Below are 12,149 nucleotides of genomic sequence, written 5' to 3' on the forward strand. Positions count from 1 at the left end.
GGCGTCCCAGGCTAAGCGGAGGCCGGGGCGCGCGCGCTGGAACCCAGGGGGGCGGGGTTGGGTGGGTCGGGAGCATTTATGTGGCGCCCTGCCAGGTTCTCTTCGTCCCACCGGGCTCCCCAGGGCAGGGGGTCGCCGGGAGCACCCCAAGGTCCTTTCCCCCCTCTTTCCCCCACCACGCGGGCCCAGGAAGACGGGTCACCGCGGCGGCGCGGTGACCACTTGAAAGGCTGCGCGACACCCTCCCTCCTCTCGCCCCTCCTGCTCACTTCTTAAAACCCCGTGGGAGGCAGGTAGTCATGACCTATCCTGCCGCTGGGAGCACCTGCACGTAGGCCCGGGGGGCAGGGAAAAGGGCCTGGAACCCTCAACCCCACAGTGGGCACCTAGTTTACCGAATCAACCTTCTTGTATCAAGATATTCTCTGGGCTGTGGGTTAGTGACCGTGCAGGAAGCGTAGCGTGCTCAAGTCAGCAGATGCCAGCCCTCTCTTACAGCAGGACGCCCGGCAGCAGCCTGTTCCAGCCACAGCAGGAACCCCCCGAACGGTCAAGGGTACAGAGGACTGGCTGCCTCTGTGTGTGGGCGTGAATTATAGAACCCAGGCGGGGCCCTGTTTTTCTTACAAATATCTGGGCCCTGCACGGCTCCTTCCATAGGACAGGGGCTTGGTGCCCACCGGGTGGCAATGGGGAAAGTTCCCCATGGCATGTAGCTGAAGCATTCAAGGCTAACAGTCCTGGAGGGTAAAGGCTGGAAGTCATCTTTCCTCCCCTAAGCTGGTTGGGAGCCCCATCCTCACACGAGCCAGCCCACACCACCTTAAGCTTCTTCTAGGAAGTTCTCCTCCTCGGCCCCCTCACTCCCATTTCCCCTTTCCAGGGTTCTGGGAAGCCAGGCCCCTCCCGCCCTCCTGCTTCTACTCCCCATGCCCTGACTTCTCCCTTTGGCCAGAAGCCAAGGCTGGCTCTCAAGAGGCTGTGGCCCTGGTCTGGCTCCCAGCCCGAGCCACCACTGTGGGAAAACATTGGCGCCTGGGCTGTCCCCTCTCCAGAGAGGGGCACAGGCAGGAGGGGGACCACTGAAGGGGCGGCTGCCCCAGGACTGAGAGGGGGGGCAGTCCAGCCCCACTCAACCCACAGGGAGTCTCCCTCTTGGCACCCAGAAGGTTTTGGCCCAAATGTCTTATCTCCGTGACAGGAACAGTTTCATTTTCTCCATTTTATTTGTCAATATAAAAATACTCAAATATTTACAACAAATAAATACGCGGGGACACAATAAGTTACACTGTGAGAAGCCCTCCTCCTGGGGCTGGGAGAGGATGTGCCGTATCCACAGCATGCCTGCCCGCCCTCTCCTTCCCTCCCCCTCCCCCTCCCCCCACACCACCTTTCCCAGCCCTGCCAGGGAGGACAAGTATAAAATACCACTGAATCCCAGGGCCAAGCGGGAGGCCCCTCCCACCCTTCCCCCAAACACACAGGAGGCTCCATCTCCCTCCCCCCACCCTGAAAACATTCACAGCCCCCGGAGTAGGACCAGGCCCACCCCAGAGCCCTGGACTCCCCCAAAGGGGCACAGCACCCTGCCCAGCCCACCCCCGTATGTACATGGCTGCCCCCCACTGGGGACAGGCGGGGGTAGGAGAGGCAAAGTGATACAACCCCTTCCCCTTCATAGCTCCAGTGACCCACCAGGAGGACCCCAGGCCAAGGGAAGACTTGACAGAAACAGGAAGACTATGTCACACACCCACACACACGTACGTGCACACGTCCACAGACACACATGTATATACACAAACACACCCACATCTCCAACTTCCGCCTTGAAAGGTTTTGGCTGCTGGGGTCCCGTGCATCTGTGATTCACAGCCCCTCACAGAGGAGGAAGGTGCCCTCTGTGGTGAGGCTGGTGCCCCGGTGAGCCACACCAAGTGGCAGTGCCCGTGCTGACAGAGCAGGTCCTCATGGCCGGGCGGTGCCGGGCAGGGTCCGTCCGGGGCAGAGCAGGTGCCCGTGCCATGTCCCTGAGGTAGCTGGTGCCTGTGCAAAAGTAGGAGCCGCGCCTCCCACGCCGCCCCGCCGGAGGGTTCCCCTCACACCGAGGACTCCTCGGGGTTGGAGTCCGGCAGCTGCTGGCGCTGCTGCAGTTTGCGTCTCAGCTCGTCGGCGAGCTCGGGCAGCGGGTGCCCGAGGCTGCCCCGGTCCTCCCCTCCCAGCTGTAAGCGCACGTATCCATTGGCATTGGAGTTCCGCCCACCCCCCAGGTGGAGCCGAGTTGGAGAAGGCAGGGGCTGGCCGGGGATGCCAGGAGGCGGCGAGGGGGGCCCGCCGCCGGGCTGGCACCGGGCATGTCCAGGAACGATCTTGAGGGAGCCGTCCGAGTAGTAGTAGCCCACGGGGTCCCAGAGTTTCTCGTCCGTCTCGGGGCCGGGCCGGAAGGGGGGACTGGTGGGCTCCTTGGGCAGCTCCAGAGGGTACACCAGGGTCCTCTCGGCTGCCTTGGCGCCCTTCTCCAGCTCCTCCCGCAGCCGCCGGCGCAGGGACAGAACCAGCAGCAGCAGCACCAGGCACACGGCCCCCAGGGCCACCACGGCCAGCCACACCAGCCCCAGGCTCTCCAGGGGGGCCCGGGCCTCCAGGGTCACCGACGGGCCCGCCACCACTGCCACCAGGTAGCCTTCGGCAGCCAGCCGGGCCCCCTGCTCCTCCGAGAAGCAGTGGTAGGCCCCGGCGTGGCGGGGCTGGGCGGCCATCACCACCAGGGCCTGCAGCCGGGCGTCGTAGAGGAAGGAGCCGGGCTGCTCTGCAGGCAGCTCCCGGCCCCCGAAGGTCCAGCGGGCATGGGCGAGGTTGGAGGAGAGGCGGCAGGGCAGCACCAGGTCTGTGCCTGCCACCACCGTGATGTTTTTGGGCGTGAGCCTGACTGCAGCGGCAGAGAAAGCAGAGCAGAGAGTCAGTGCAGGAAACCCAGGCCGGGGGGCGGATGCAGACACTCCAGCTCTGGCCCAAGGCCCACCGCCCTGGGAGGGGGACTAAAAACACAGCTCACCTTTCTTACTGCCCCGGAAGTTACAAATGCTTGAGGTGTCTGAGACTGTCACGTGCTGGATCAGCAGGGATCTGGTGGGGGAAGCAGAGGCCATCAGCGTCCCAGCGCTAACCCCTCTCCCCTCCCTGCTGGTCCCAGCACGCGCAGAGCCCCGCTCACCCGGAGTGGCCGCCCACGGCCATGCAGCGGCTGGTGTTGACGCTCCAGGCGCAGTAGGGGTCCCGAGCAAGCACGCAGTCAGCGCAGGAGCGGTACTTCACACAGTCGGCCAGGGGCAGCTGGACCAGCTGGGAGCGGGAGCCCGCAAAGAGCAGCTTCTGCCAGAGGAGCACAGGAGGTGGGTGAGCCGGGCCCAGACACGGCCTGGGGGCGGCTCAGACCATTGCCAGGGGGCACAAGGGGCCCAAAAGAGAAAGAGGGCTGCGCTCAAGTCCTGAGGAGGGAAATCTGAGGACTGAGAACGCACGCAGGGCTTACTACAAGCCAAACGCAATCCTAAGCACCTTACAGATGTGACCTTATTAGAAAGGAACAGCAGACCTGTGAGGCCGAGAAATATAATCACACACACACACACACACACACACACACACACACACCCCTACACACACACACACACACAGCCCTACACACACACACAGCCCTACACACACACAGCCCTACACACACACAGCCCTACACACACACACACCTACACACACACACACAGCCCTACACACACACAGCCCTACACACACACACACACCCCTACACACACACACACACACACACTCACTCACTCACTCCAGGACAGTATAAATAGCGCAGGAAGTTCAGTTTCCGCAGGGCCCGTCAGCCTCACAATAGCACTAGCAGAGCATAAGGCGTTTTCCTCTGTTTGAATGGTGATTGCCAATTTGTGTGTTTCTTCAACCACAGACTTTGTTTCTGCCATTATTCCACGTTCTGGAGAAACAACTTGAGCCACCACAGGCGGTGGAAGGCAAGCACGTGAAGGTGCCACGGATGCGCCCGAAGAGAGCAGAGCACGAGCAGAAGCTGAAAGCAGCGCTTCTGGGAACGGCTGAAGCCGCCGGGGGCGGGGGGCGGAGCTGGAGGGCAACGGGGGCCGGTCGGCAAGGCGACGTCACGAGGGCATCACGAACCGACACAGCACGAGGCCTGGCCAACAGTGGCACCGGCAGAGAAGAGGCACAGCGCAACCCCGAGGGGCCTGAAGAAAGCGCACAGAGCAGCTGCCAAGGCCCCGTTCTGGGAACGCAGCCCCGCCAGGACCAGGCCATACATAAAATCTAACGCCCGCAGAACGCGGATTCCGTTAGCGCTCTCATTCCTGGGACCCGCCCCAAGCTACCCGAGGTGGCTCGGGCATCTCCCCACCCCTGTACCGGCCAAGCACGCGACCAGGGGAGGCCTGGGGACAGTGGTGGGTGGGGCCTGATTACTACCTTGCTCCGGGACAGGACGAGGCTTTCCACCGGCTCCTGGTCAAACACCTGCAGCTCCTCAATCAGGTGGACCCAGGGCCCCAGGCTCACGGCCTTGAGCAGCCAGCCATCTCCTGTGGGCGGGGGGTGGGGTGGGGGAGGACAGGTATAAAGAAAAGGGCAAGAGGCTCTCCCTGCCTGGGGCACACAGGCCTTCGCCCAGCCCCCAGCGGCCAAGCCCGTGCCCCCTGGGCCCACCTGTGCCGATGAACAGCACTGTATAGGTGGCTCCATCAAGCCCCGTGACCCGGTCGGCCACCAGGTGGGTGAAGTTGGCGTCTTTCTTCACCAGCAGGGGCCGGCCCCACCGAGGCCCCACCTGCTCCTCCATCAGCGGGTGCTTCTTGATGAAGTTGAGGGTGTTGTCTGGCAGCTCCAGGGAACTGGTATAGCCGTGGCGTCGGTGCCAGTTGTTGATGCACTGGGGGCGGGGAGTTGGGGGGGAGCTGTCAGCCCGGCGGGAACGGCACCGGAGAGGAGGACCCAAGCGCGCCCCTGCCCCGGATGACTCACCGAGCCGGGCCGCGGGCTGGGTACCGGGTCGGTGTAGCGGCCCCACTTTTGGGCTTGCTCATGGTACTCCTTGTAGGGCCCCTCGAACACCCTCTGGATCTCTTCCAACTGGTACTCACAGACTGCTGACAGGTCCATGTCACCCCTGTCACAGCAAGGGAGGGACCCCAGGGTCAGGCCTGGGGCGACCACAGCTCCGGGCATGCAGCGGGAAGGCAGGGCCCAAGCACAAGAAGGTCACGGGCCCACGTGACATGACGGCGGCTCCAAGTGCCACCGGGGACAGAGCACGGCCCGCCTCCCGTGGGGGGCTTTGAAAAGGCACAGGCGCCTAACATCCTCCTTGACTCTCTGGACGTCCCCCGAGGCCTGTCCCTGTCAGACCCAACCTGCGGACCTGCTCCTCCCCACCCCCAAGGGCTCCCGGCCAACTCACCACCGCGCCCGAAAAACCCCGAAGAAGGTGGTGTTGTGCCAGGAGGCGTCCTGCAGGGTATGCAGCGCCTGCAGCTGGTTGAAGTAGAGCTGCCAGTCGGGCGCGGAGCACACCAGCCGCGCCTTCAGGAACGTGGTCCACTTCCTCTGCAGCGTCCGCGCGCCCCCCACGTCGCCCTGGGGGACAGCGAGGGGACACTGCCGGTCAGCCCCGCCGGGCCGCCGGGCTCCCGGGCTCCCGGGGCCGCCCGCCGCGGGGGGTCTGTACCTTGCAGACTCGGGCCACGCGGGCCACCACCTGCTCGGCGTAGCAATCGTATTCCACGGCGCGCTCGCTGAAGAAGAAGTACACCTTGTCGTCGTCCCCCGTGAAGCTGCCCACGCTCTCCGGGATGTAGGCGGAGCCCACGAAATGCGGTTCTACGGGAAGGGGAGGAGGGTCAGCCCGGGCGCTGGGCCCTCGCGGCGCCTCCCACCCACGGCTGCCAGATCGGCTGGCCGGCTCCTCGGGGCTCACCATTGAGCCAGAAGGCCAGGTACTCCGTCTTCATGGCGTGGTGCGGCCCCATGTTCCGCAGGATGACAGGCTCCGTGCCCAGGAAGTTGTTGAGCGTGGCCGAGTACAGCTCCCCGTCTACGGGAGACAGGGAGTCAGCCGGACCAGAAGCGAGGTGCAGTTGCACTCAGGCCACGCGGCCCCGGAGTGGGAACAAGTCCTGGGGGAACCCCCCAACCTGCAGCGGGACAGCCACTCACCCACAAGGAGGCCGGTGTGGCCCTTAACTGGGTCATAGGGACACTTCCCCTTGCCATCTTCGAACTCACCACGCTCCAGGGTGAAGGTGAGCATGTCCTAGGGGCAGGGAAGAGGCGATGAGAAGGCGACGGGGATCGGTCGAGGGGGCTGGGGGAGAGGAGCGGCACTCACAATGTAGGTGCACTTGGGCTGGAAGGCGTAGGTACCGCAGACGTACAGGTGGGATGCGTTATACGGCTGCAGGAAGCGGATGAAGTTGAAACACTCCGTCTGGGGGGAGAGAGGCATCAGTTAAAGTATGAGGGCCCGGGACATGGGGACACAAGGACCCAGACCAGCACTGGGACAAAGGGGGCTCTGGGGAAAGGGCGTGCACCATGCCCCCCCGCCCCCCACCCCAGCAGTGTCCCAAGCACCCACCTGGTTACTCTTCCCTTTCTGGGTGCACTCGGCCTTCTTCTCAGCTGGCGCCTCCCATGAGATCTGGGGACAGGGAGGGGACACGTCAGCAATGTCACAGGTACATACTGGGCATGTGCTACTAGCACGGCCCATGGCAGCAACGTGGGGAAGCCAAGTGAGAAGACATGGTCCCCACTCTCTGGGAGCTTATTCCAGCAGAGGTCAGAAGCCCCAGCTGCCCCAACGCGGCGGACCCAGTAAGTGCTGCAGACTCGGGGGAAGCAACATGCTCACCGAGGAGAATGGGGTTGGGGGCAGCTGAGCCGAGGGGACAGCCTGGCCAAGCGAAGCCCCTCCGGGTCCTGCCTCTCTCACCCCCGCGTGCCTCCCGCTCCCCCACCTCTCACCACTCCCTGCAGCTCCAGAGCCTCCACGCTGAAGGCAAACAGGGCCTCCCGGGCCCCTACGTACAGGAGCCCGGTCTGCTCGGTCAAGGTCAGCGTCAGAAAGTCCTGGATGCCCGTCTGGGAGAAGCGCCGCACCACTGTGGCCAGCTCTGCAGGGACAAGGCCAGAGAGAGCAGGGACGGGGTGAGTGGACTTTCCTGGCCCCCCACCCCAAAATCAGCCCTCCTCTATGCGATGGTCACCCCTGGTCCCCACATTAGAGCCAGCACCCCACAGGCAGATGCCAGCCAAGCCCACTGACTGGTAGTAAAGGGCATTTTCTGAACAGGCTTTTGGCTCTGACAGCTCCACCCAGGCCTCCCTGGCCTTTCCCAGCCGGGGCGGAGGCAAATCTGGGCTGGGGAGGAGGAAGGAAGGATATCTCAGCCACAGCTTCCGGTCAGAGGAAGCCATCAGACCGATGGCTCTCACTCTCAGGGTCAGCAGCACTCCCCACCTCCCAGCTTCCTCAGCTGCTGCTTCCTTCTTTGCTCTGCTGCCTGCTGCCCTCACCAGGGTCCAGCCAAGCCCTGGACCCTGAGCCAGTAGGGCAGGACAGACAGAAGTTGTGAGCACTCCTTTGACTTAGGAAACCCTTCCCTCCAGTGGGACCCAAATCCAGGCTGTTAGGGACACAAGCACAGCCGGCTATGGGATGAGGAGGGACGGCAGGAGACGGAATCGGGCTGGGAGGCCAGGCCAGGGAGGTCAGGGGAAAATAGAAGCTGGGGACCAGAGACGGCGCTGAAGCCTCGGGCCTGGGAAGCCCTGTTGCCATCCGCCAAGCAGGGCGCTATGATATTCGCGTAGTCACAGGATTCCTATGTGAGCCCCCAAAATAGCTGCCGACCTGTCCTCAGGGTCCTTCTAAACCAGCCTTAGTCTTTGGAGCCAACGATGGGCCCAGACATAGGCTGGCAAGGGAGGGCTTCGTTAGCACGGAGAGGAGCCTGTGGGAGGTGAGCTCATCCCGGGTCCCCAGAGTACACGGATGATACAAACACCTGACATCACCTCCGCATACAGGTGTGTGCGCACAGAAGGGCTGTCAGGTCTGCCGTCCCCCAATGCGAGCACGTGCATGCACGCGCACACCCCCCCCCCAGGGCCACCAGACAGCAGAGTGTCAGGGCAGCAGAGGGGGGTCTATCATATCAGGGTTGCTAAGGGGGCTCCTGGGGGCAGAGAGCTGGAAAGACTTGGGGGCGGGCGGTGACACCCTTCACTTCATGCCCATCCTGACCCAGGTTTCTCTCTTTAGGCTCTCAGTGCTAGCGATAATTCCAGAAGTGAGGCATGGGGAGAGTAATGCAGAATGGTCACTCTCTCTTGGATAACAGGGGCAGCCGAGCCAGGTCCTAAGTGTCAGGAGGGATCCTCTAGGTCCTGGCCTGGACTACCAGTTCTGGGTCCCTAGGGCCACTCACTCACATTTCTCAGTAAGCTGTGTCACATACATCAGTGGGCTTTGAGCCCGACTGCAGAATACAGCTGGCACGTTCTAGAGGGCAATTCCTTAGCACCCCTCTTCCCCCAGCAGTCCCTCCTGGCCTCCCGCTCCCCGCCCTCCAGGCACTCACCCCCAGAAGATACCGTCTTCCGGGGCACCAGGTTCCACCACACCTCAGCCCCAATGCCCAGGCCCCACAGTCCCACTGCCAGCAGCCAGACGGCCCAGTGCGGGGCCATGGCACACGCCCTGGCGCTAAGCTCCAGGCCAGCTGCCCTGCTGGGGGAAAAGAAAGGGTCAGAATCACAGCCAGAGAAAACAGACCGGAAGGGGGCCCACACAGCCGTGCCAGGAGGCACCAACAGGACAGAAGACCTGATCCGTCCTCCCCAGGACTGCCCCCCCGTGCCCCAGGCCTTGGAGCAGAGACCTAGTCCCCTCCGACTCCTGGCCTCAGCCTCTACAGCCTCCAAAGGACCATGGGGTCTCCCTGGGGGGAGGGAGAGAGCTAAGTCAGCTGCAAGAGTGGACACTCGGACAACCTCCGGGCCCTCCCCGACTCCTTCTCCTCAACAGGAAGTTGTTTAAGAAAATAAAAAGGGGACCCCCCTCCCCCCCTCCCCCCCTCAGGCCTGACAGAGTCGAAGGATTTCTTAAAATAACCTCTGGAGGCAGGACCTGGCCCTACTGGGGCTCCAGCCAGCTCCAAGATCTAATTCTGAGACGCAAACCCCTCAGCAGGGTGATAAGCATGCGGTGGGGCAGGCGGTTGGAAAAGACCCCCAGGGAGGACTCGGTGCATCTGGCCTGCGGGGGTCTCGGCCCCAGCCTCTCGCCTCCCCCAGTGCAGACAATAGCCGGGCAGAGCCCCAAACCCCGTTCCACATCACAGGGCTGAAGTGCGGCCGGGAGCTGGAGGGGCCCCGCTTCCCGAGGCCCCTTTGTTGCCCAAGAAGGAACGCAGGAAGTGGGTGGGATGGGCGTGGAAATGACCGGGGCCTCATCCTGTTCCTCGCACAGGATCCTAGGAGACACCAGCCCTCGGGCTGAGGGGCGGCGGGACAACGGAGCCGGCTCCGGTCTCATCAGGGATCTCCCGGCGGTGCTTTCAGGCGGGGGCGGGGAGGGGAAGTGAGGACCCGGTGGGGAGCGCCAGGGGGGGTTCCTCCTGGACCGCGGAGGGCGCCCCGGACAGGGCCGGCGCCTGCTGCGCTGACGAACCTTCCCAACTCTGGGATCGCGCCCCCAGGACCCCGGCCAGGGCAGGCCATCTGGATTAATTTCCACTGCTCCAGCCCTCCAATGCCGGGAACAGAGACACAGAAGCTGGGGCTATGCTCACCCCAAAACAAAGGGTCCCCGCCAAGACCCCGTCCCGGGTCCCCCGCCCCCCCCCCCCGGATTCTCCCCTCCCCCAGCTCCGGGGATTTGAAGGCAAACAAAGCGGCGGCGCTGGGAGCGTGGCGGAGCCCGGCCTGCGGACGCCCCCTGTCGGCCCAGTAACCCAGCGCGGGAAGGGCGGGGGGGGGCAGGAGATGCGTTCACCACCACCGCCGTCCCCCAACACACCCCCAGCCCTCCCTCGGCCCCTTACCCCAGGCCCGGGCCGGACCCCGCGGCGCGCTCCAAGGCTCTGCCGGCACAGCTCCTCCCCGGAGCAGCCCCGGAGGTGGGGGTGTGTAGAGGGGTGCGGACTCCCGGCGGCGCGCCCCCCACCCTTGCCCACCCCGAGCGGCGGGCCGCGGACGGCGCCCCCGCGGCTGCAGGGCGAGCGTTCCAGCCGGGGACTGGGCGGCGCGGCTCAGGAGCCTGGCTTTCCAGGACAGCCCGCCTCCCCAGCGGAGCGGGCGGGCGGCCGGGGGGCCGCGGCAGGGAAATCCGATCCCACAACATCGGCCTCCGTCCAAGCCCGCCCCAAACTTTCCGTCGGGGGTGGGGGAGCCGGGGGCAGTTCGGGGGCCTGGAGAAGATCCCGGCCGCGGACCGGACTGCACGAGGAACCCCCGCTCCCTGAGCCCCGCTGCCCCTGACCAGTCCGCGCCTCCGGACCCTGTGGCGGCGGGCGCCGCTCTCCCCGCTCCCCAGCCCCCGCGAAGCAGCCCGCGGGGGGCGCAGGAAGGCGCTCGGGCGGACAGCTGCCCCGCCGCCGCCCCTCCCTGAGCCCCCAGATCCTGTCCCTCGCGCGTGCCGCCCGAGTCGGGGGACAAAGCGGCGACCCCGGAGCCCCCTGGCTCCGACCCCAAGCAACCCCGGCCTCACTCACCTCTTCTTCGCGGCTTGAATCCCTGGGCGCCGCCCTCGCGTTCGGCTCCGACCACGGTCCGCCCCTGCCCGCGCGCCGCCGCCCGCGCGCGCCCGCCCGCTCAGCTCCGCTGCCCCTCTGCCACCGCCCCTCGGCCCGGCTCGGCTCGGCGCCCCTGGGCTCGGGCTCCCCGCGCCACCGCGGCGGGCGCCGACTCTTTCTCCGCCGCGGCCGCGGCTCTCCGCCCCCTCCCCCCTGACGTCAGGCGGGGGGGCTCGACGGAGGTCGGGGGCGGGCCGCGAAGGCCCGCCCCGGAGGGGGCTGCGACCCGCCGCGACCCGCACGCCTACCCGCTCCCCGCCCGGGGGCTCGGACCCCCGCCCCTCCCCGTGCCCTGCCGCCCCGCGCCTTGCAGCCGTGAGCTGCGCCACCGCGCCGGGAGGTGGGGCGGGGGAGGGACTCCGGGCCCTGGCACGGGGGAGTCGGACTCACCCGGTCTTTCCGAAGTGTCCCCCAAAGCCAACCGCGCAGGCTGGGCGGCCGGGCTCGGGAATGGGGCTAAGGGGATCCCCACGCTGAGGTTACTGGAACGAAGGCGTGCGGGCCACCTCAGGGCGAGTATCCGAGGCTTCTTTTCGGGGCGGACCAGAGTGGTCTGTCTGTTGGCCCCCAATTCTTCTTCGTTTCTTGGCCCCAACTCCCACTGACCCCTGCGATCAGACTGGAACGGGCCTCACCAGCCAGGAAGACCCCCCAAGTCTCCCCGAGACCTTCTGCCCCTTGTTTCTCACGCTCCAGGCGGAGGGACCTGCTCAGCGCCCCCCGGCCAGCTCCCGGCGAAGACAACCCTCGACTCCGATTGCACAGAGCCTACCCTCAGGAAATGACTCCTTCTGGTGCCGCGGGAAGGCTGAATAACAAGTGACAGGAGCCCTGATGTTCAGACGAAAGGGTTCTGAGGGGAGCCACGCTGGAGGAGAACTGGCATCTTCAGAACCGCCAGCCTCCGCCCACAGCCGCTCCTGGAAGTAACTTGTAGCCCCGGCCTCCTGGGCGGTGCTGGGGTGTCCTCCTTGCCAGCCGGTTTCTCGGAGCTGGGCAGGTGGACAGAGGAACCCCAGGGAGGCCAGCCCACCGGGACCCGGAGACAGATGCCACCTCCTGGCTAGGGGCAAAGGGTAGAGGTGAAGAGACTGGAGGCCCTGAGGCTGCGGTGGTGACTTTAAGCCCGGTGCAGTCCTGGAGGGGAGGGACACTTTAGGGCCCTGTCAGCAGATCTGGATTATAAATCAGTCCCTACGGGAGCTTTTGTTCTGGGTTAAAACTTGGCATCACAAAAGTGGAGACCAGAAGAGTTGT

At 65.2% G+C, this 12,149-nt stretch overlaps 1 protein-coding gene across 3 annotated transcripts; it reads right to left on the bottom strand.

The window, feature by feature from the left end:
- Positions 1 to 1,555: 1,555 nt before the first annotated feature.
- Positions 1,556 to 11,772, bottom strand: SEMA4C (semaphorin 4C). Of its 3 annotated transcripts, none has more exons than XM_061211099.1 (15): positions 11,283 to 11,772; positions 8,679 to 8,824; positions 7,060 to 7,208; positions 6,671 to 6,733; positions 6,422 to 6,520; positions 6,250 to 6,346; positions 6,011 to 6,127; positions 5,762 to 5,913; positions 5,495 to 5,670; positions 5,059 to 5,203; positions 4,744 to 4,966; positions 4,507 to 4,619; positions 3,218 to 3,375; positions 3,059 to 3,129; positions 1,556 to 2,932 (listed from the first exon to the last, which is right to left on the bottom strand). In XM_061211099.1, the coding sequence occupies exons 2-15, from the start codon at positions 8,785 to 8,787 to the stop codon at positions 2,103 to 2,105; spliced, it is 2,502 nt and encodes an 833-aa protein (XP_061067082.1). In that variant the 5' UTR covers positions 8,788 to 8,824; positions 11,283 to 11,772; the 3' UTR covers positions 1,556 to 2,102. The 3 variants fall into 3 exon arrangements, with proteins under 3 accessions (XP_061067082.1, XP_061067083.1, XP_061067081.1); XM_061211100.1 differs by lacking the exon at positions 11,283 to 11,772 and adding an exon at positions 10,812 to 11,037 and having other exon boundaries at positions 8,679 to 8,827; XM_061211098.1 differs by lacking the exon at positions 11,283 to 11,772 and adding an exon at positions 10,812 to 10,907.
- Positions 11,773 to 12,149: the final 377 nt, after the last annotated feature.

The sequence above is a fragment of the Eubalaena glacialis genome, chromosome 14 (genome assembly GCF_028564815.1).
Source record: "Eubalaena glacialis isolate mEubGla1 chromosome 14, mEubGla1.1.hap2.+ XY, whole genome shotgun sequence".
In the NCBI taxonomy this organism is placed as follows: Eukaryota; Metazoa; Chordata; class Mammalia; order Artiodactyla; family Balaenidae; genus Eubalaena; species Eubalaena glacialis.